Source organism: Hemicordylus capensis, chromosome 1 (assembly GCF_027244095.1).
Source record: "Hemicordylus capensis ecotype Gifberg chromosome 1, rHemCap1.1.pri, whole genome shotgun sequence".
In the NCBI taxonomy this organism is placed as follows: Eukaryota; Metazoa; Chordata; class Lepidosauria; order Squamata; family Cordylidae; genus Hemicordylus; species Hemicordylus capensis.
The window spans coordinates 163,502,179-163,526,042 of NC_069657.1; the positions used below are offsets into that span (position 1 = coordinate 163,502,179).

Genomic DNA, 23,864 nt, shown 5'->3' on the forward strand with positions numbered 1-23,864 from the left:
CATGTGCTTTAAGCCCCAATGACTTCCTAAGGGTTAAAAGTGCTTAACAATTGTGTTAGTAAAGCCCCAGGGCCTCAGCAAAGAGAGCTAGTTCTGGTTTTGAAAATGTAATCCCTTGAAGAAGCATCTGATCTGGTGAGAGATGTGAAATAGATACTTTGCAGTTGGTACTGTGTAACTCTTAAGTCTCTGGCAAGGAAGCATATGCCAATGAGGGGAATTCAGGCTGGTGTAGACTGAAGCTGCAGTCCTGTGCAAACTTACCTGGGAGTTATGTCCACAGAATTTAGTGGGGACTTGCTCCCTATTAAGCATGTGACCTGTCAGAATTCAGTTGGGTATTTAGTTCTGCAAAAGTGAAGTGATGTTTTCTGAAGATAGCTAAGCAAAAAGTGACTTTCTGACAGAAAATATTTCTTTGAAATTAAAGGTGTTGTCCAGCATTGACTCAATTGTAAGGAGTCCAAAAAGGGCTCCCCTGGTAATACATCTGCAAAGGAAAGGGCTGCCCCGAAACTGCAGCAAAGAGGAAGATCAGGACTGTGGATTTGACCACCTTCCTCTTACCGTTGAAATGTGGGCAGACCAGCTAATGGCCCTGAAGGTACTGGTGGCTTTTTATTTCAGTCTTTCATTCTTGGGCAGGGAATACCTCTCATTCTTTAGTAGTCTGAAGTACGTCTTGTGTGTTTTCCAGAAATAGTAGTGTTCACTTTCATTAACGTGGTTTCAAAATAAAAGGCCAGCAAAGCAGTAAAGAAAGTTCTTACAGAGAGCTCTTAATGTTATCACGTATCTGGAATTCTTCCCCTCCTCTTTTGAATAAAAATTTGCATCAGTAGGACAGGCATGTCTGTACCATTCTTTATTTTGAAAGGAATCTTATTGAAGAGTTGTATGCTGTTAAGTGGGGGCTGCTTCATAAAATCTGCGATGATAATGATGATGATGATAATAACAATAATAATAATTATTATTATTATTATTATTATTATTATTATTATTACTACTACTACATTTATATCCCGCTCTTCCTCCAAGGAGCCCAGAGCGGTGTACTACATACTTGAGTTTCTCTTTCACAACCACCCTGTGAAGTAGGTTAGGCTGAGAGAGAAGTGACTGGCCCAGAGTCACCCAGCCAGTTTCATGGCTGAATGGGGATTTGAACTCAGGTCTCTCCAGTCCTAGTCCAGCACTCTAACCACTACACCACGCTGGCTCAATATGAACATCCCAATGAGCCCTTGCTGTTTTCGTCTTGTCCGTGACAAGTTTTCAATTTTTCCAGCTTAGTTTTAAGGTCATTATACCTCGTCTCTTTCCCCCATGTTTTATATGGGGCTGCTTTCCTAAATTGGGTATCCTGATAAAATATAAGGTGGCCTGACTTCAATAGAAGCTTGTTTCTGGCAAAGCAAGCAATTCATTGTAAATGGGAAATTTCAAACCCACTTTCTACTCTGTTCCCAGATCTGGTCTCTCCTCATGTGGCTTAGTGAATTTACTCACTTTGGCTATTAGCGGACACGCAATGTACAGGTGAAACTCGGAAAATTAGAATATTGTGCAAAAGTCCATTAATTTCAGTAATGCACATTAAAAGGTGAAACTGATATATGAGACAGACGCATTACATGCAAAGCGAGATAAGTCAAGCCTTAATTTGTTATAATTGTGATGATCATGGCATACAGCTCATGAAAACCCCAAATCCACAATCCCAGAAAATTAGAATATTACATGGAACCAAGAAGACAAGGATTGTAGAATAGAACAATATCGGACCTCTGAAAAGTATAAGCATGCATATGTATTCAGTACTTGGTTTGGGCCCCTTTTGCAGCAATTGCTGCCTCAATGCGGCGTGGCATGGATGCTATCAGCCTGTGGCACTGATGAAGTGTTATGGAAGACCAGGATGCTTCATTAGCGGCCTTCAGCTCTTCTGCATTATTTGGTCTCATGTCTCTCATCCTTCTCTTGGCAATGCCCCATAGATTCTCTATGGGGTCAGGTCAGGCGAGTTTGCTGGCCAATCAAGCACAGTACACTGTATACTTTTCAGAGGTCCGATATTGTTCTATTCTACAATCCTTGTCTTCTTGGTTCCATGTAATATTCTAATTTTCTGGGATTGTGGATTTGGGGTTTTCATGAGCTGTACGCCATGATCATCACAATTATAACAAATTAAGGCTTGACTTATCTCGCTTTGCATGTAATGCGTCTGTCTCATATATCAGTTTCACCTTTTAATGTGCATTACTGAAATTAATGGACTTTTGCACGATATTCTAATTTTCCGAGTTTCACCTGTAGTACTACTAAGCGGAAAACAATAAGTAAAGCAGGTGGTGTGTTATCCTAATGACATTTGGTTTCTCTCCCCCACCCCGCCCCACAGAATGTCCATAGGTCCCTGAACAAACTTTTGCTGCAGTTAGTGCCTTGGCATACCGCAGCTGTGCATGATAACAATGAATCTATTAAAGTTGAAGATCTACAGCTCATAGTGGATACAATCTCTGAAGAAGTAGAAAATAAGGAAAAGGTAAACTCTTTCAAAGGTTTCATCTTATTTCCAGCTTTACAGAGGTCTTGGAATTGCAGTCGATCACAAGCTGAACATGAGTCATCAGTGTAATGCAGCTGCAAAAAAGGCGAATGCAGTTTTAGGCTGCATTAAACGAAGCAAGAGTTTGTATTATCCACACTAGTCAAACCTCATTTTGGAGTATTGTGCCCAGTTCTGGGCACTGCATTTTAAGCAGGATATAGACAAATTGGAGAGGATTCAGAAAGGTGAACAAATATGGCTGGAAGTCTGGAAAACAAGCCCTATAAAGTTTGATGGAACAAAGTATGTTTAGCTTTGAAAAGAGAAGACAGGTGAGGATGGGCAGACAGATATGGTAGACCTCTTAAAGTACCTGAAAGGTTATTGTATAGAAGAGGAGAAGGACTTGTTCTCTGCTGCCTCAGAAGGAAGGACTAAATCTATTGGGTTTGAGTCACGGGAGAGTAGATTTCAGTGGGACATTAGGGGAAACATCTTAATGAGAAGAGGAGCTCAACAATAGAGCAAATCACCAAGAGCTGGGCTCTTTTTTGGTGGATGGAGGTTTTCAAGTAGAGGTTGGACAGCCATTGGTTGGGAATACTCTGGTTCAGAATTCCCTGTATGGAGCAGGGGTTTCCACTAGATGGCTTACAAGTCTCCTTCCAGCTCTGCTCTGTTCTTCTGCAATTTATTTATTTGAGTGTGCCAGAAAAATGTTGGATAGTTTGATCCTGTACAAGAGTTCCGATAATAGATGGCAAGGCTCCATTTTAATATGGTAGTTCATTTTATTTCTCAGTGTTTCAAAAGATAGATTTGGCTATGCTTGCTTTTAACTATCTCAGACCTTATCTTGCTTAGTCTGCTTTTAAACCCAACCAATAGTTTCCTTCAAAATTGTACAGTTTCTTTCTGGTTATCTGTGGGAGATTCCCAAACTTAGACTGAATAGACTCCCAGTGTGTGTTCTTGTTTGTTTCAAAGTAGGTTGAATGTTCTACCCTTTCCCACTTGGCATCTTACAGAAAAGTCAAGTGCCTTCACTACAGACCTTGTATGGCATGGTCTCCCACTTTCGGAAGCTGTTTGATGTGAATTCTTTGAATGGAGTTTATCCTCGGATGAATGAAGTTTACACAAAACTTGGAGAAATGACCAATGCTATGAGAAACCTTCATGATCTCTTAGAACTAGGTATGGATTTTGTTGTCTCTCCTTCAAGCCTGTTCACAACCAGCCCCATTCTCTTCATTCCTTTGCTATGAAAACTCTTTTGAGAACTGTTTTTGGTTAAAAACACTATATAAATATTCTTAATTATAGGTTTTGAATATACACTTTAAGGTGTGAGAGTGTAGAGAGCACTGCCGTTAATTACTCCTCTTTAACTGAGCAAAGAGGCACCTCTTAAAGTGGCGATTCTCTTATATTTAGCAGGGTGAGAGCAATAGTCACTATCCTGCCCCAGCACAGCATGCCTCTGGTGGTTGTTGCTGGTGTGTGTCATGTTGGTGTCAACCTTGTATTTTTTTTTTTTTAATTTGACGACTTTGAGCCCATTTGGGATAGGGAACGCTCTTATTTATTAGTTTTTCAGTGTGAACTGTTTTGAGAACTGTTATGAAAAGCAGTATATAAAAATTTGTAATGGCAGTTGTATTTTTTGTAGAAAGGTAGGTGTGTGGTTGGAGAGGTACCAATGTATCCAGTAGGTCGGTATTGATATTTTAACACCAGCTTTAGCACCAACAAGCATTCACTTCTGCATATCAAGTATTTAGTTACTTGCTGTAAGAGAGATTACATCCTTGACTACATGACAAATGAAGCTTGCACATCTTTTTGCTTGTTGGGGGCGGGGAACCAACTTAAGACCACCATCATATGAATGTTGTTTTGCTATATTGCCCTTAATTCTACTGTTTCTCTGAGCTTTTTGATAATATGTTCTTTATCTAAGGTTATTTTGCTTGTGTATGTTCAGGGCCATCTACCTTGAGCCATATCACTGAACCCAACTCTGATAACAGTATTTTTTGTTCTTCCATATAGGTGTGTGTTGTGCTTCCCTTCCATTACTTTCCCAGTTTGTGCAGTCTCTTCAAAGATTTCTCTTTTCTCTCTCCATTTGTGTTCTAGTTGCTTTTAAAACAATCCATGTCAGAAACTGAACACGTAGGGCCAACCCTGTGCTGGTGTTTCATTTGGCTATTCCTGCTGGCAACCTCTTCTAACAGACTGCTGTTTAACTTATTGCTGTGAAATGCCCCAGAGCCAGCCAGACATTCACATTGTAGTACTGAGAATTTTGCTTCTAGAGTAAAAGGAATAGCCACCTTACTCTGCTACCAAACATCAGACTCACAGGAGGTTGTGCTATGAAATGGCTGAGGACACACCTTTTACTGGAAATGATGAGAGAAAGGAGGAGTTACAGGCTATTCTTCCTTTAAGAGAAAAGGACAGACTGATGGCTAAATGCTCCTGTAAAAACAAGGCTGTTTTACCTCAGGTTGTTTGTTCACTGTAGGAGAAACTGGCTGAGATTCAGTAACCATTGTAAAGTGGAGCCTAGCTCCACCAATGCTTGCAGGTATAAAAGAGAGCACCTCTTCCTGTTAGCATCCTACTTAATTCAACTTTACTAAGACAGTAAAAGCCTGGAGGTAGTGATGAGGATGGAGTAGAACACCTACTCTGCATGCAAATGGCTCCAGCTTCCATTCATGGCATCTCAAGATAGGGCAGGGGAAGATTCCTGTCTGAAGCCCTGGAAAGCTCCTCTCAGTGAGTTACAGTCCATGCAATACTGAGATAGATGGACCAATGGTCTGACTCTGTATATGGCAGCTTCCCATCTACCTGTGATGTAGGCAATCATTTTTAGCAGCATAAGATCAATTAGATAGTCATAGTTGTTCTTTCTACTGTGATTGTGGGATAGAATCCGGTTTCTTTTTCTAAGCAACGTCTGCTCAGCTAATAAAACATGGTAGAGCGTGTTAGACCAGGCAGGTATTGCTTAGGAATACTTTCACTTGCTTTGCATGTAAAGAGATAGATTGTTAGCCTCGGCATTGTTACTCTTGCTGGTTCATGTGTAGAAGCTTCTGCTCTAGAAACTGACGTGGTGTTATTCCTAGATGCCTCTGCCCCACCCAGTGTCCTGGTGAATGCTGTTGGAAAGCTGTGCAGTATATTTAATGAGAATGTGACCTGGCAGGTAGAGCAGCTGCTGGGAACACAAGACCTTGAAAGGTATGCACTTCTTCATAGTTGGCAGTAACCCTTTAATTAGGCAGTTAGGCACATGTTCTGCCAGACCTGGAGGTGCTTTCCTGCTCAGCTCCTCTGACCACAAGATTATACACTGCATATGTGAGAGCTGGTACAGCACAGTGGCTGAGAGGCTGAGCTGTGAATCAGGACTTCCCCTCTTCATTTCTCACTTCTGCCATGTGCGCACAAGGTGGCTGTAGGCAAGCCACTCCCTCTCAGCGGGGGGGAATACTTTGTTGGCCGCCCCATAATAACCATTCTCTGGGGAGCCAGATTAAATAACAAACATACAATTAAAAACACATTAAAACATCACAAAAACTTGTTCAAAACCTTTTTTTAAAGGCCTGGGTGAACAAGAAAGGTGTTTACCTGGCATCTAAAAGAATGAAGTCATGGTGCTAGGCAAACCTCACTGGGGAGGCTATTCCATAAATGGGGTGTCATCAGAGAAAAGGCCCTCTTCCTCGAAGCCACCCACCTCATTTCATTTGGCAGCCACTTAGAGCAGGACCTCTGAAGAAAATATCAAGGTCTAGGTAGGGACATATGGGGCAGAACACTCTTTTGGGTAAACCTGATCTTACTTACCTTTCAAGGATTATTTATCTATCAAATTTGTATACTGCCCGAAACATTTGTCTCTGGGCAGTGTACAGCAACAAAAAACTGTTAACACAGAAGATTTTGAGGGGTGTGTGTACACACACACACACACACACACACACACACACACACACACCCCACCCCTGTGAAGTGCTTTGCACATCCAAAAAGCACTATAAAAATCATGATTATTATGTACAGCCTGTTCGAGTTGGACCAAATTGAGAGCCAGTGGGGGATTTGAGATGGAGAAGGCCCAGCTTCCAATGCCACATGGCTTACAGTGTGACCTTGGGCCCATGATTTTCTCCCAACCTGATCTACTTCACAGGGTTGTTGGGGAGAATAAAAGTTGGGGAATGAGAACATTCTATATACTGGCCTGAGCTATTTGAAAAAAGAACAGACTACAAAACAGTATGGCAATGCGTAATACTCTGTTCTGTATAACTGTGTATTAGAAAGCTAAAGTCCAACCTGTGGCAAGTCCACTGCTACTTTATACAAGGACTCTCAAGGCTTTCTTTACACAGATTCTTTGCGTAGTAAGTGGTATTCATTTGGTTGAGGTAGTATTTAGTAACATTACTAAGCTAGTGCTGGAATAATGCCAACTATATAGAAAGCAGTCATCATGGGCATATCATGTTAACTAGTGTCAGAGCATCTAACCTAATCCTAGTGTTAGGAAATTCATGTTTAGGATTTTACCATAATAATAATAATTGTTATTATTACATTTCTATCCCGCTCTTCCTCCAAGGAGCCCAGAGCAGTGTACTACATACTTGAGTTTCCCTTTCACAACAACCCTGTGAAGTAGGTTAGGCTGAGAGAGAAGTGACTGGCCCAGAGTCCCCCAGCTAGTTTTATGGCTGAATGGGGATTTTAACTCAGGTCTCCCCGGTCCTATTCCAGCACTCTAACTACTACACCATGCTGGCACCACACCATGGCTCTGTGTGTAACATAGCTGCACAAAACGTGTTCCACTAACAAATGGCATGCTGCCTTTTAAATTGATCTCAATTAACACTGTTGCACTGGCACATCCTGACTTTGGTTCGAGCATGAGACTAGGCTATAGATTTTAGAAAATGATTCACTTTAAAACTGAAGGGCTGCTTCATTAGTGAGATACTTGATTCTCATCATTTTCCCTTCGATTGCTGTAATGAATAAAAAGTGGTCCTAATCTGTAAAACGGATGTGATGCCTGTAGCTGCTGTGCTCCCAATGGCCGCTTCCCCTGCTGGTTTTAAAAGTTAACATACTGAGGAGGAGAAGGTTAATACATGTAAGCTAATGAAAATTAATAGATGCATACTCCATTACTGGAATGGAGGGAGGTTGCACCCATGATTTGCTTTGAGAGCTGGTGATGTTTTTATACTCTTAGTGTAAGCTGCCCCAAGTAGCAGTGGGCTAGAACAGCAGGATATCACTACTGTAATTAATTTTAGTTGTGGCTCCCCTGCCACAATGGTCCAGCCAGTTCTGTTTTTAGAAGTATGAATAGTCACAAGATGTTGGGAATAGTACACTTACACTCACTTGTCTCTACCAAAAATGTTGGTTCCCTAGAGTGATTGTAGATGATTGGGGAAAGAACTGCATTTTACCCTCAGTACAAGATCTAGCATATCCAGGTTGAGCAAATGCAATTTCAAATGTGCTAAAAACTGAGTAGATGAGAAGCCCCTTCAATGCATCTTTAAAGAAGGGATTCTTATAAGGAACAACATTTTGAAACCTAGAATGTAAAGAGCTGGAAGGGGGAAACTAGATCAAGTGAATTGCAATAGAGAAGAAAACTTTGAGAATGATTGTTTGCTACAATTATCATTTTTCAGCATTATCAACAAGTTAGAAGAACATGAAAACTTCTTTCCAGCGTTTCAAGCTCTTGCTGAAGATTTGCTTCATGTTCTAGGTAAGTAACTTCTCTCCACATCTCAGCACTCTGAAAATGTAGCAAGATGACTCCTACTACAATGAGTATTTATATACCACCTTTCAACAAAAGTTAACAAAATAGTTTACATAGAGAAATGCAAATAAATAAATAGATGGATCCCTGTCCCCAAAGGGCTGACAACCTAAAAAGAAACATAAGATAGACAGCAGCAACAGCCACTGGAGAGATGCTGTGCTGGGGTTGGATAGGGCCAGTTGCTTTCTCCCTGCCCAATAAAGAAAAACACCACTTTTAAAAGGTGCCTCTTTGCTGAGTTAGCAGGGAATGCAACACAAAACCTCTTTTTGTCTGGAGTCAAACTGTCAAACTCGGGGGTTTTTAACCTTGGGCCCTCAGATGTTCTTGAACTACAATTCCCATCATCCGCAGACATGGCCTTTGTGGCTGAGGATGATGGGAGTTGTCGACCAACAACATCTGGGGGCCCAAGGTTAAGAAACCCTGGTCTGACTTGTATGATAAGCTGTCACATATCCATATGGGGGTTATCTGTTTTCCTCAGCACAACACTGTAAGGGGAAGTCAAGTAGAAAGTTATTTCCTCAAGGCAATAGTGAAGTTCATAGCTAAGACTCAATCTATAGCTATTTTGTGAGCTAAAGAATATAAAGGGAGCAATACTTGCTTTAGTACAGCTGTTCAATCCCTTCTGATTAGTGCTAGAGCTGTTCAACTTTAACACCCCCCTGCTGTTTTGGGACAATTCCCATAATTCTCAGCCACAGTGGCCAGTAGCCAGGGATGATGGGAGTTGTAGGCCAGCATCTGCAGGAGGGCCAAAGTTGAGCAGCCCTGGGCTAGAGTATAGCATTATCACCAGTGAGGAGATCACTGTCTTCCCACCCTATCTGTAACCTACCCTACCATGGTATAAAATTAATTTTAATAATACTTAAAGGAGGAGACAGGGTTTCCTCTTATGCTTCAGGTTCTTCCAGAGGACAAGATATTCCCATTTCAGTGCAAACATGAGAAATCCATACGACATAGGACATAACAATCTTAGCACCATCTGAATAAGCTTTTCAGATTCCTTTTATTCTAACTTGAAAAAACCAGTTTATTTAGATTGCCAGCAGAGAATTCTAAGAGTATTACACAGCTTCCTTGTTTATATAGGGTGAGATTATTCTTCTCATAATCAAATTTGTGCTGAAGTTGGATTTTCACTGGTTGACATATTATTCAAAGTAGTCCCACTAAAGTTAAGCAAGTTAAACTACTAATTTCAGTGGGACTACTTTAACTTATTTAAGAGAACACCTTCTTTGCTATGAACCACACCACCCATTGAGATCATCTGGAGAGGTTCGTCTGCAGTTGCCACTGGCTTGTCTGGTGGCTGCTCAGGGACGGGCCTTCTCCATTGCTGCCCCAAGGCTTTGGAACACACTTCCTGCTGAAATAAGAGCCTCCCCATCTCTTACAACATTTAAAAAGGCAGTCAAGACACATTTGTTCACCCAGGCTTTTAATTAAACATTTTTAAATTTCTCTGTGTAAACCGCCTTGAGCCATTTTTGGAAGGGTGGTATAGAAATCAAATAAATAAATAAATTTATCATGTTAATCTTTTTATTGATTTTTATTGTTTTGTAAACCACCCAGAGAACTTGCATTTTGGGTGGTATAAAAATGTGAAATAAATTTTCATGTCACCACTGTCTAGAAAAGCCCTGAGAATAGTTGACAAGTTTGAAAGGCATAATAAATTATACTATTAACTCTTGTTTCAGAGGTCAGATATTTGACTGATATATTACCTGCTGTGCAGAAGCTGAAACTGAAAACCCAGTAATGATGTAGACCATGTATACAGTTGGATGAGAATATCAAATATTTTTCTACCTCCTTTTATGTATAGTTCTAGAATATTCTGATTAAAGTATCTTAACTTGGTCTTAGTTTTGTTTGGAATTCACTTAACAGCTTAAGGGCAAATACTTTCAAAGTAGAGTTCACTGCTGGGAAGAGTATGATCCAACTGACAAGCCTAACATAACAGCCAGCATTCCACACAGTTTAATGAATCATTTATTTCCCCTACTTTCTAGTAAAATAACAAAAGAGTCAGCAAGTTAAAGATCATCATAACTCTATGTACAATGAGAACACACATGGAAACAGATTCAAGGGACCCTTGCAACTGCCTGCTAGAATAACCACGTTTTCTATTTGTTTAAAAGCCACAAGCCATTTTCGCAAGACTTCCACAGAAAAGATAGCCACTGAAGCCTGCTCACACTTCACCATCAATCTAACCTCAGAAGGTGATGGGACATGCAAGGTAGCCTCCCTAAACAATCATGAATGATGGGCAGATTCCTGTGGAAGATGGTGGTCCTTAAAGTACTTTTGCCTCAAGCCCTGTAGGATTTTAAAAGAAACTGAATTGCACTTAAGATGAACTGGCAGCCAATGCAGCTGCTATAATGCTTGGACCACCTGCCACCAGTTGGGGATCATTTTGTACCAACTGAAGTTTCCAGATGGTCTTCAGCTGTAGAGGATGTTCCAGTAATCCTGCTACAAGGAGATAAGGCAGACTATGGCAGACAGTCCCCTCTCCAGAATGCAAGAAGGGCCTTGATGGAATCACCAGCCATATTGGCAGGAAAATCCCCCAGAACCCTCTATCCATTCAGGTTTATAAATCTCTACAGGCAGGCCCTTCTACTGGCTCCCCTACCTTTGCAGAGATTTGGCACCCTAGTCAGTCAAAACAGTGTACAGTAGTCCTGTTGATTTCCTTTATTAGATTGTGTATTCCCTGAAACAGAAGTGGGTGCTTATAGCTATAGTTTACAACACACTGTTACAAAAACTACATATTCTCTCTGACAAACATTCTAAAAAGTTGCTTTAGAAAGTGCATTGGCTGTGAATCTTAAGGCAACAGTTGAGATTCAGAGGGCTGCATGTGTATCAGGTTTTCAGCCAGCTCTGCCTAGTGTAGCTCCTTGGTTCAGCTGAAACATTGATCCTAAGTAGTCAGGGACCCCTCACAGCAGGATTCAATGTGGTGAGAAAAGGATGCAACTGGGAGAGCGCACCACCAGCCTGCCTATGTATCTACACATTGGAGAAGTTGAAAGTTGTTTCACTAACTATTAGGGGCATGCTCATCTTTGAGATAATATGTATACAGACGATCATACAGAAAATTCCTGAGTTCTTTGCATCACAATATGCCTAGTCACACCTGTTGTGGTAAGTACTCTTTTGGAAATACACTACTTCCTCTTAAGTAGTACACGAGAATAGTACTAAAACCTGGAGATAATTCCTCCACTAGTCATCGCTCAAAAAGTATATGAAGAGGTTAATAAATATGGAAGTTCATGTTTAAAAACAATGGGACTCATCCTGGGTTATTGCCAAAACAGGAAAAGATAAATATTTTACAGCAGGCTTCTCAAATAATTTAACAATGTGACAAATATATAAAAAGTGACAAACTTGTTCTATAAGTCCTGAAGAGTTCAAAATATACATATGTACATTTGATTAAGGCAGGAGCAAGACTCAGCTTTGGGGTTGTCCATTTACTGTCAGTTGATACCTATAAAGAGGAAAAATAAGGATACTGGATTTAGAAGAGAGTTGAAGCATGTGTCTAAGTTGTCATTAAGTATTTGGCTTAATGCTTGCTGCTTTGTTCCTCTTGAAAATCTAAGACTAGATGACCACATGCTTAAAGTGGAAAATTAATTTACAATATACGAGTGCATTTCCCAAATCTTTCCTATGCCCATAGGCTGGATTCTTACAAAAGCAGTTTGGTTTATGGACATATTAACACTGCAATATCAGGGCAATGGGACTTATTTAATTTTATCTGCTTGGCAGCAAGTAATTCAAGATGGAATAATGTAAAGGTACAGCCAAATACCATACATTTTAAAAGGAAAGCATTTGAGGTATGTTGGTAAAAGTAAAAGCTTGAAGTATTACTATTTTCTGTAGTACAGCTTTGTAATAATTCTTAAAACCAAAGGGCATTAAACCCAACTGGAAAAGGAGGGTTTCTACCAGTGGGTATTAACGGAATTTCTCAAATGGTGCTAGCAGCCCAGCTGCAGTAAGAGGTTAAAGGAATATCCATTGTCTTAAATTAGTCAAGCCATCTTTTAGGGTAAACCGAACACTATAGGTAGAAAAGCTGAAGTGTGATGGGGCTCTGTTCTGCCTGGGCTACATTATAAATCTCCTCTGCAGTATTCCCTGTAACAGATTCCCAGATGTTGACTAGAACTCCCAGCAATCCCAGCTGTAATGGCCTTTGGCAAGGGATTATGGGAGTTGTAGTCAACATCTGGGTATCTATCCCTGATACAGGGAACACTGCTCCTCTGTACTGTCCTCATTACATGAGGTTGTGGCTTGACATGTCAACAGAACCCTCTGTTACATAGCTTTACATCTGCCTTTTGTATGTTGCAAATTTTAAACATACCATTGTGAGAAGCCCTTAACTAAGTCCTCCTTTGACAAGTCAATCAGCACCTTTTAAAAGAAGAAGCAGAATTAAAGGCACTTAACAAAATCAGAAAGTTTTGATTCTACAGCAAGTACTATAATTTTGATTACCATGGTCAGAATTTATAGCTGTGCTATTTGAGGAAAAGGTCAAAACAGATTATTCTCCTATAGTGGAGGACTGCATATGGATACAGGTTGCTTCTCCCTGTGAGAAGGCCTTAGCTTCCATATAGAGGGAAGAGCCCCCCTTTACCCCCAGTTCCAGCCCTCCCTTCAAGAGCAGGGTAGCTAGCCACAGTTGTCCTCTTGTAACTAGTGTGTTCATGCCTCCCACATTCTCCCACATATTGTGTAATAGATAGGAATAGATAACTGCCTCTTAATTTTCGCCTATACAAAGGGAGATCCTGCTCTATACTGTCTCCAATGCTTTAATATCTACATGAAACTGCTGGGAAAGCATCAGGAGATTTGGTGCAGGGTGTTAATATACTGGAGACACCCACATTTATTTCTCCATGCCAGCTTCATCAGGAAAAGGCATAACCTTCCTAAATGCTTGCTAGGAGGCAGCAATGGGCTGGATGAGGGATAAATTGAGAATGAATTCAAATATGATGGAGGTACTTATTGTGCACAGTTGGAAATAGAATTTGGTACTTATTGTGCACGGTTGGAAATAGAATTTGACCTGCTTGTTCTGGATGGGGTTACATCCCCTCAGAGTGTATACAAGAGAACCTCACTATCCATGGATTTGCACATCCACAGTCTTAATTGACACCTGACCTCAGCATGTGTGGTCAAAATGGGGTGGGAATAAGGGTTAACCTTGTGTATTTGCAGGTTGGGGGAAGTTGGAAATGGCCTCGGAAGTAGTTTCTGGCTGCCATTTGTTTCAAACCTCCACAATTTTTTGCAGGGGCTTGGGTGGGTATCAGACTGCAGAAGGCCTGTGGAACATGGTAGGGCACTTTTGTGTTTAAACAATATTTTTGAAGTCTAGGAATCTAACCCCCATGATCCTATTTACTACTGATTCATTATCTGTGGGAATGGAACCCCCATGGATAGTGTGGTCCATCTGTATTGAAAGAACTACACTGGTTTCCAGGCAAGATACAAAGTGCTGGTTATAACCTATATAAAGTCTTAAACAGCTTATGCCCATGGTATTTGAGAACTTCTTCACCATGAGCCCTGCTGCCCATTGAGATCATCCAGAGAGATCCATCTGAAGTTGGCACCAGCTTCTCTGTTGTGCAAACAGAAAGCTTGTTTGGTGGCTATTTAGGGATGGGCTCTCTGTTGCCATTCTGAGGCTTTGGAATGCACTCTCTCTTGAAATAGGAGCCTCCTTGGCTGGCAGCTTTTAAAAGGACTCAAGATGCATTTGTTCACCCACACTTTCTAACTTTAAATGTACTTTTAAACTGGTAATGTTTTAATTTGCCTTACGTTTGCTGTAAACTGCCCAGAGACATGAGCTTGGGGTAGTATACAAATGTACTAAATAAATAGATATTGTCAAATGTATGCCGGAGGAAGGTGCTTTTTGAGGCCTGTTTTGCTGGGAGAACTGGCCTCAAAATGACACTCTTTTTCTGGGGAGAGTTAGTCTGCTGATTGGCCTCCGTTGGCAGACCAGCCCCTCTGCTCCTGACTTAGTGCATCTGCCTACCCAGTCCTCTGAAATGGGCAGACGCATTGTCAGGAGCTGAGGGGCTAGTCTGCCCACTATCGGTAGACCACCTCTCCCTGGAAAATGTCATTTTGAGGCCCATTTCCCCAGCAATCGGTTCAAGCTAGCGGGGGAGTGATTCACTTCAACCCCGAATCAGGCTCTCTGTTTTGATGGCAAGTCTGCCAATTGCCCCAATTCCACCCAAATTGAATTCCACACTCCTAGAACCCATCCTTAACGAGTGACTGGTTAAGGAAAATGGTGGCAGAGGAAGTTCAGAAAGACTTGCAAGGCCTCACGTCCCAGTTTACCACAGAGGACACACGTTCCACATAGCACACAGTGGGCCCATTTATGCTAGAATTCTAATTGACAGTCTCCTCCTCAAACACCTGGGAATAGTAAAGTTTCAGATAACCAGGGTTACTCCTCCCTTCCCCATAGAAAAAGACATAGGGGGCCATCTCACTCCTCCAGCATGTTAGATCAGGCTGACCCTATCATGCACTGGGGGAAGGGGTCCCCTCCTCGCTTATTACTGCTTTCTAGAGCCAGATGCAGAAGCCAGCCATTTCCCAGGTTTCCCCAGTCTCCCTATTAAGCCATTATTTTAACACCTATCTGTTTGGCCTGGCCTTCCAGGGTTTTAAATGAGTAACTGTTTTACATTGTTTTATATTGTTAGCCTGATTTCCAGGGGTTTTAGCTGCTTAATTGGTTTTATTGTGTTTTAATAGTTTGATTTTAATTAATTTGTTTTAATTGTTTTTATCTTGCTGTAAACCGCCCTGAGCCATTTTGGAAGGGTGGTATACAAATCAAATACATAAATAAATTATTTTGATCCTGATGTCTCCCCTTCCAACAAGGAAGAAGGAGAATTGTCTAAAGAGGTGGGCCTCTCACATTCCATCCTACAAGCTGTTTTCAAAGAGTTTTCAGTACTCCTGAGCAAGGCCCCCTTTTATGTGTGCTCAAGCTTGAATTCTGTTTGGTTCTCAGAAGCAAGTGTGGGGAGCAGCCTGTATCTGGATACACTCTATTCTGCTGTAGCGAACGAACCTATCAGGAGAGTTCCAACATTCCATTACAAGGGACAGAACTGCAGCTAAGTTATATGTCAAATTATGAACATTGTATAGAACAGCTTCTTATGTACACAGTCAGACCATTGGTCCATCCAGATCAGTACTGTCTACACTAGAACGGCAGCGGCTCTAAGGTTGGTCTTTCCCAGCCCTACCTGGAGATGTTAGGAATAGAACCTGGGACCTTTTGTGTGTGAGCATGTACGCTACCACTGAGCTGCATCATATCTGTTTGTTATGACCACTGAGCTACAGTCATACTAACACTGAGGAAATGTTGATTAGAACTCCAGTTTTCCTGCCACACATCCTTCCCCCTTCTCTCACATAGGCTGTTCCATATCAGCTGAGTTTGGAATATAGCAGTGAACTGTTATTTGTGTTGCAGACCAGTAGAACAGCTCAAAGAAGAGGGCTGTGGGAAAGGTGATATCTGTGGCAAGAGTGCAACACTCACATTCTGTTAAATGTGTTGCCAATTTCACTAGCTCATTTTCTCATGCTGTAGCTTTAATGTATTTATAATACCATTATTCAACAGAAAGTTCGAAGCAGTTTGCTTCTTTTTAAACAAGAGGGTTTTTTTTGGAAGGAAAACAAGTTCTAGTAAGAACTAATCAGTCTTCCTTTCCTTTCTCTGTCTCTACAACTGGACTAAATTTGGTTAAATTGAGGTCTACAAGGTAGATCTCTTGCACCCCACTGTCTTGAATCAGGGTGGATAACTTCATTATAAACTACACCATTGAGGTGTCCCTCACTACAACTGTACTAAATTTGGTCCAAATCAGTTAGACATTCCTCAAGTTAGTGCATTTGCGCCTCAAGAATCTTGGATTGGGGCAGTTGACATCATCACAAACTATGCCATTGAGGTTTCCCTATATGCCCCTACAGCTGGAGCAAATTTGGCTCAAATTAGTTAGGCAGTTCACAAGTTACCCAATTGCACCTCAAAAGTTTACGCCTCTGCAATCTTGAATCGGGGTGGATGACATCACCACAACACTGTTGAAGTGTCCCTACAACTGTACCCAATTTGGTTCATATTGGTCCAGGCGTTGTAAAGTTGATGGGAGGGCGGGGGGACAGACAGACAGACACACACACACACACACACACACAGCCAGATCTCATAAACCTACTAGAAAGTAGGCTAAAATGGTTCTCTGCATCAAAGAGGTGCATAATTTGAAACCAAAAGAGATTCACCAGCAACCCTGCACTATGCAGGGTTGAATAGGGATCCCCTGCTTAGAATGAGTGACCACTTCAAAAAGATGCGTCTACCCATTGAGCAGTACCACCTTACCTTTCCAAGTTCTTTTCTTTCATGTGAAATAAAGCGCCTTCTGTGTTTCACTGCAATGTCCAAGGCTCGTTTCTTAACTCCTTCCAAAGTTTCAAAAAATTCAAACCTAAAGCATGGATACAAGAAAGTACACGCTGAATACTTTGAACACACATGGCAAGAGGTTAAGAAGCTGTACAAAAATAGTAATCAGAAATATAGGATCAGTGAGTTATGCAAGACAATCTACAGTTGGTATAATTCTAACTTCCAAGACCCTTCACTTATCCAATTCTCCACAAACATGGGGAGCATGATCTTTCAATACTGCATGTCCAATATAAAAAAAAATCTGAGAGCAATCCAACAGTGTCCTCTGTGCTTCACAGAGAGTTGGGAAGGGACTGCTGCTGTCTCTATTCTTTTGCTTTCCACCAGCAACTGGGAACTTGAAGACAGTGAGAGAATGTTTGGTGTTATGGTCAATGCTCTCGCTCTCTTTCTCTCTGATCTACCCTGCCACCCAGTGCAAACAGAAAGATCAGTCCACCACAGAGGTTGCAGTGTTGCTTCCAGCCAGGAGGTCCCTCCCCTGGTGAGAAGGCACTGCATCATGGCCATTGTGGGAAACACAGGATGCTGGGCTGCCTAAGCTTTGAGCCCGATCCAGCAAGGCTGCTCCTATGTAACAGCCCAGAGAGCAATGCCAAGGGTGGATTTGGACCCCGTCAATATATGCAGAAGCCTAGCCACCCCGCAGTCTGCCTGGTGTCTTTGCCAGGTTTGTGATGAAGCCTCAAGAGTACAAATCACTAATTTTTCTCCGCCTTGAGAAATACTTGCCCATTAAGCTTTCCTCAAATCATGAAGGCAAACATTTTCTCAGAAGAGGAAAGCTGAGACAACACAACCATGTAGAGCTCCTGACTCTACTTTTCACGAAACAGAGCAGCCTTGCTGTACTGTCAAGACCATAAGATCATTGTCTGAGTAGTACATATTTAAAGGCAAGGTCCATGGATTTTGTATACATGCTACTCCTCATCACATGTGCAGGCATAAAATATGGAGGTTAATTGTTGTTATTTATGATAACACAACTACAGATTTTATGCCAGAACATGTATATTACACCAGCAGAAGTTTTGAATGTGGAGGGAGAAAACCCAAAGACCTAGTATCCCAGCTCATCTCTTAGATAATGCTTCAACACTCCCTCTCTCTGTAGCATACAGCAGAAGTGTGCATGGAACCAGCTGGTCCCGTCAGGTTCAAGTCCAAACTGAACTCTAACTGGACCAGTTTTCTGAAATAAGGGAGGCTGGTGGGGGGTGGGGGAACCTCTGTGGAACCCCACCCCACATGTTGCCTTGGAGAACTCCCCTGGAGGAGCTAAGTTGTTTTAAAAATAAAACAAAAACACACTTGCAAGCCCTCCACGGGGTGTGTGTGTGTGTGTGTGTGTGTGTGTGTGTGTGTGTGTGTGTGTGTGTGTGTGGGGTCAGGCTGAACGGGGGGTGGTTTGGTTCGACCCCGAACAGTCAAACCTATACAGTTCTTCTAGCAAGCTGTAGTTTAAACTCAGTTCAGATCTTGCAGTTTTGTAGTGCAACGCTGGAGTGAGATTGCACATCCCTGACTGGCATCTCTGTGTCTAGTAGGTGCAACATGTAGTTCTAACCCAGTGGTTCCCAACCTGTGGTCCTCCGATGTTGCTGAACTCCCATCACCCCCCAGCCACAATAAATTGTACCTGGGGATGGTGAGAGTTGTAGTTCAACAACCCCTGGAGGACCACAGGTTGGGAACTCCTGTTCTAACCCATTTAGAAGATGAACATTCTTACAGGATTGACTTACTTTTCATCGAAGTGGGGATTCAGAGTTCTTTTCTTGACAGTAGTCCTCCTTCGGGTTACCCATCTTTTGTCTGGGAGCAAGTAGATGCGGACATAGGGGTGTGCCCCTTGCTGAGAGCATGGCATTAAGTTTCTTTTGGGACACAAGAAGAGGACACCATATAACCATCTAACAAGGTGTGTGTTAGTCAGCAGGACTGACTAACCGATTAAAGAAAACAACACTTTCCCATATGGAGTTAGGTTTGCAGTATGCACTATCTGGCTCTGCCCATCAGTGTAATTGTGCAACCTCCATTAGGGCTTGCTGCCAAGTTGAGGGAGGGATAACCCCTCCTGCAGTTTGGATAGTTGGCACACCTGAAATGCAGGTAAGAGGTGGGGTTTGGGAATATGATTAGCCAGATGATGTTGCAGGCTTGATTATGACAAGGACCAGGAAGATGCGAGTTCAAATACCCATTCATACATGAAGCTCATGGGTGAGTTTGGGCCAGTCACTCTCTCAGCCCTGTTCACCAGCCTTGGCTTCTTAGAGGAAGACTGAGATAAAAATGTGACGTCCATATACTTATGCAAAACAACATTGCTCTGTTACAGCAGACAAACACTTGTGTAGGTGTCATAGAAGGTGAGCAGAAATCATTCCATCAAAACATTACCTGCAGCCATTGATCAACACAATGAGAGACTGCCTTAGGGAAGCATAGCGCACAGTGAGGTGAATTTCTCCCATGGGCATTCCAGCAGGAAGCGTCCCACTGCAAACACAATTGAATTGTTATTTTTGTAGGTTCGTGTCACCAGCAGCTAAATTCATACTACATAGCCAAGCTCCGTTGACGAATAGTATCCCGCCTGCTGCAGAAGATAAGCCAACTTTGCTTATAGAGTACAAGGGAAATTAGCTTTAAAAGGTCTAGCATCCCAGCAGGCAATGGGCCAGCTGCAATGACTCCGGAGAGGTGCTTTTATTTCTATACGAATATGTGCATGTTGTCTAAATAGCTATCCTTTGTATTCATGAACTACATGTGAGGCCTAATAAAACTTTGTGCAATGTTTTGTAGTGCAACAGTATTGCTCTCTTCCAGATGTAGACCTTGGCGGGGCGGGGGATAGTATGCAAGCACTAAAGATGTTTGACTTGGTACAGAGTCCTGCACGGAAACCTTATCTAGTTTTTAATGAGGTTCTCAGAACTATAAAAGCAGCATCACCTTTTACACACAAACGCCCTATCCTAGCTTACAGAGTTAATCATGCTCATTTTTACAGGCATGAATGGTAAGCATTTGTGGTAATGTTTGCTTTAAAAGGGTAGTAGCTCTAAGCAGGACTGAAGCAAAGTCACCGCGGGTATGTAGAACTGAAAAATACAGCTTGCTCAGGCTAGACAAAAATTCACAGAGAGAGAGAGAGAGAGAGAGAGAGAGAGAGAGAGAGAGAGAGAGAGAGAGAGAGACTTACTTAGTGAGGTCTAGATTGCTGCAAGTTACATCAAAGTTTGTAGAGGCTATGGAGCCCAGAGACATAATGCTGGGGGCAACCTGGAGTCTCTGCAGGGCTGGTAATGTGGGGGCTGCTGGAATGGTTTGTGGAAGAGTCAAGGATTTGGGGTCCAAGCCACCCGTGCCTGCTTGCTCGTTAATTCCAGCAACTGTCTCCGTCACAATAGGTCCAGTCAAATTCTCTTTTGCATTCAGGTCAGCATTACTGTCCTGTCCGTCACCTTTAGATTCAGGTATGCCCAAGTCTCTGTTCTCTCGGGGTGCTTTGGACACCATGACTTTCGGTGGAGGTGGTCGGGGAGGTGGAGGTGGCAGCTGCGTCTTGCCTTGGTTTCCAGCTTGCTCTGTGGCAGGGATAGGGACTTGCTTCAAGGCATTAACCCCAGTATAGATACTTTCTGGATCAGGTTCCTCTATGCCCAAAGCCTAAAAGCAAAAAAAAGAAAAAAGAAAAAAGAAAAAGAAGAGAGGTAAAAAGATGAGGGATAAAAAGACTCAGCAACAGATACCTCCAACATGATCATACCCACCATTAAGAGATATTGAACAAGCCAAGGAAATATAGGTTATCTACTGTTACAAAGTGGTTTTTTAAAAATGCATGAGCTATATACAGAGAAGTTTCCTCTAAAGAAAATGTAAAGAAATGCTGTGTCCCCAGTGCAGAACTTTGTGTTAGCTGACTTGCCATTCAGAAGTCTGGAAAATTAGGGTCATGACTAATTATTATTGCCACAATTCTCATTTATCTTAATACAAGTCTGTGGAAACAGCCATTATTCCTGTATTAGATATGAAGGAAAAAACCAACATTCACATAAAGGCCACCGAGTACATAAGTGAGAAGAGCTGGACTCAGGGGTGTCAAGTATTATTGGCTCTCAAGCAGATTCCCCAGTTACTATTTTCTTGGAGAATACTGCAAATCATATATTGGTAATGCACATGCATTTGAGACCATTCTTATAAAATACTATGGCTCCAATGCCCGCAAGCTATCTGTGCTCTTATTGTTCCTAAATTATTTCTGGAACAGCCGGAATAAGAGTGTTCTTGTCCCACCCATAGTCTATCAAGATAAGAAGTTCTCAAGCTGTTAACGACGATTCACCTTGTTTGAAATGCATCCACCAGTTGAGCCAGTTATGCGACACGGTAACTTTCCAACACCTTCCTTGGCTGTAAGACTTACTGACTTGCAGTCAGGAATTTAGGCTACACATTTTGTGGAGGACAGCTCTGAACAATATTAATTTGGCCTTAGAGAATGTCTCCTGTGCAAAGGACACCTAAGAAAGAACAAGGTTCCATCCTTTTCTTATTACTGTGCTTCCCAAGTACTCCCGCACCAAGCCTCGTTATCCAAGCCACCACCACCCACCATACTGTTGGATAATAAATACTAACTTCTGTTCTATTATTAAGAATGACACCTAAAAGAGGAAGAACTGAACACTAATGAGACCAGAATCTAGAGCTCTATAGTAAAACGTAACTACCTAACCATGCTGATCAGTGTGGACTCAGAATGGTTTTAGCACACTTTTTGCTACTTGCATATCTTAACATATGAATGGCTACAAAAACAAATAAGAGGTTATAAACTATGTTCAATGCACAAGGATTCTATATGTATATTCTTACATGTATGTACTTAGAAAAAAGCTCACCCCACTATATAAGCTAATAAGTTAGTAGACACTTGAATTCAAGTTGCTTCTCTGTTTTCACATTTAATAAAGCCATTCTAAAAAGCCTGCTTATTCAGAATTATTACTTGCATGTAAAACCACCACCCTCAGGTTAAGAACAGGCTGCTGTCAGAACCAACTGAAGAGTTACTGTCACGGCTTCTTCTAGCATGCCATTGTACAGATGGACAAATACTCCACTTATATTACCAAATAGATATCTCTCACAGAGCGATCAAGAGATTAAATGCATCACAAGATATCACACATTCACATCCATGTGGAATGAAGAGTACAAATCCTTATATGAAATAAGTTTGGTTACAACAGTTGGACTCATCATGCCCTGGAGATATTTCACACAGATTAATCATTATCAGTATAACTTTCAGCAATCATGGTGTCTTACTTCTTGGGATGTAATGAAATCAATCCCCGACAGTAACTACAGAAGACAATTAGTTTCAGGAATGCAAAATAAGTGTTTACAGCAAGTACAGAAAGAGGGACACACACACCCCCAAACTTACTCTCAACACAACTTTCATCTTAATACTGCTGTCTGAGCCAGAATGATCCAGTTGAAAGTTTTGTTCAAGTGTCATCTGAGGATTCTTTAGCAAGTGTGCAAGAGAAAACACTAACGTTCCTAGGGCATTATCTCGGTCCTTATCTTTGATCTAGAGCAACAGAGTTTCAAAAAGAAAAGAAAAGAAAAGAAGTCACTTGAGACAGGCATGGTAAGTTATTTCAACAATGCTAAACTTTTAATCTCCAGATTATGCATTAAATACAATTTCTGTAGCTCAGCACTGACAGAACACACACTATTTTCTATTAGGTTCTTAATGGGAACCTTGCAAAGCAGCAAGGTGGATGGACTCGATTACGACAGCAATGAATGCACCACTGAGAGACCTTAAGGGCCAAGTTGAAGAGAGATCATCCTGGAGATAATCTATCTATGCGGTTGCTAAGACTCAACACCAACTTGATGGCAGTTAATCAATCAATCTTAATGGGAAATGGCCTATCAGTATTTGCCTCTTTGCTCATGGAAGCTAATGGGAGGCAGCCGCCTACAACAAATGAGGAATGGCTGTGGTGGGTGAAGTCAAGAAGCATATTAGTATTGAAGCAGATGATGTCTTATCAAGATAGGTCAAATTTGTCTCAAAGGCTTCCCAGGCCAACATCATCCATTATATAACTGAATCTGAAGTCCCAAAAGGAAGACAAACAAGTATTTGCTTGTAGTTGTGTGAACAGGAAGAAACTAGAAGAAAGCATTCAATGCACAAATAGTGGTGCATCTTTAATTCAATGTAAACCAATATTTCAACCCAGGTCAGGTCATATCTTCTGCCTACCAGACTAAACAATCTATGTAACTCTAGTAAAATGGGCATATGTTTTTATAGGCAACATACTAGTCTTCTGGAATGTTGTTTCAGTGGTCTTGCCTTGTTAGCTGTAAAGACTTCCACAAAAACATCATGTCAGTCAGTTTAATTTTGTCAACCATATGGCATCGCAAAAGTCTCATTTCATGCTAAGCACAAATGGAGAGACACGGATGTGCAAATGAATGCATAAACAGAAATAACATGAGCAAATTGTCATGAAAACCTTGTAAAGCATGCCAGGTATTCACCACCTCAAGTAGTCCATACTCCATAGGTCTTTTTTGTTTGTTTTAGTTGATATGGTTACCTTACAGGTAACCAGTTTATCCTCAAGCAATCTCCAGGAGGACTGGGCAATAGGCAGTGCAGAATATAAAAGGGCAATGTCCTCAGTTATATTTTGGCCGCATATACACAAACTTAAAAT

At 41.6% G+C, this 23,864-nt stretch overlaps 2 protein-coding genes across 7 annotated transcripts in view; one reads left to right on the plus strand and one right to left on the minus strand.

The window, feature by feature from the left end:
* Nucleotides 1–10,325, plus strand: part of CEP70 (centrosomal protein 70) — a 28,160-nt gene extending 17,835 nt beyond the window's left edge. For 4 of the 6 annotated variants that reach the window (XM_053247648.1, XM_053247666.1, XM_053247672.1 and 1 more), the window contains 6 exons: nt 431–604; nt 2,408–2,554; nt 3,589–3,757; nt 5,668–5,821; nt 8,302–8,381; nt 10,163–10,325. In XM_053247648.1, the coding sequence (XP_053103623.1) occupies nt 431–604; nt 2,408–2,554; nt 3,589–3,757; nt 5,668–5,821; nt 8,302–8,381; nt 10,163–10,224 (786 nt within the window). In that variant the 3' untranslated portion in view covers nt 10,225–10,325. The remainder of the gene's footprint in view (nt 1–430; nt 605–2,407; nt 2,555–3,588; nt 3,758–5,667; nt 5,822–8,301; nt 8,382–10,162) is intronic. The other 2 variants (XM_053247682.1, XR_008306485.1) reach the window with 2 other exon arrangements.
* Nucleotides 10,326–10,442: 117 nt separating this feature from the next.
* ESYT3 (extended synaptotagmin 3) overlaps nt 10,443–23,864 on the minus strand; it is a 56,023-nt gene continuing 42,601 nt past the window's right edge. The window contains exons 17-23 of the mRNA XM_053247612.1: nt 22,562–22,711; nt 20,300–20,766; nt 19,492–19,590; nt 18,831–18,962; nt 16,993–17,098; nt 12,883–12,932; nt 10,443–11,988 (exon numbers count right to left, since the gene is read on the minus strand). Coding sequence (XP_053103587.1) covers nt 11,952–11,988; nt 12,883–12,932; nt 16,993–17,098; nt 18,831–18,962; nt 19,492–19,590; nt 20,300–20,766; nt 22,562–22,711 — 1,041 coding nt within the window. The 3' untranslated portion in view covers nt 10,443–11,951. The remainder of the gene's footprint in view (nt 11,989–12,882; nt 12,933–16,992; nt 17,099–18,830; nt 18,963–19,491; nt 19,591–20,299; nt 20,767–22,561; nt 22,712–23,864) is intronic.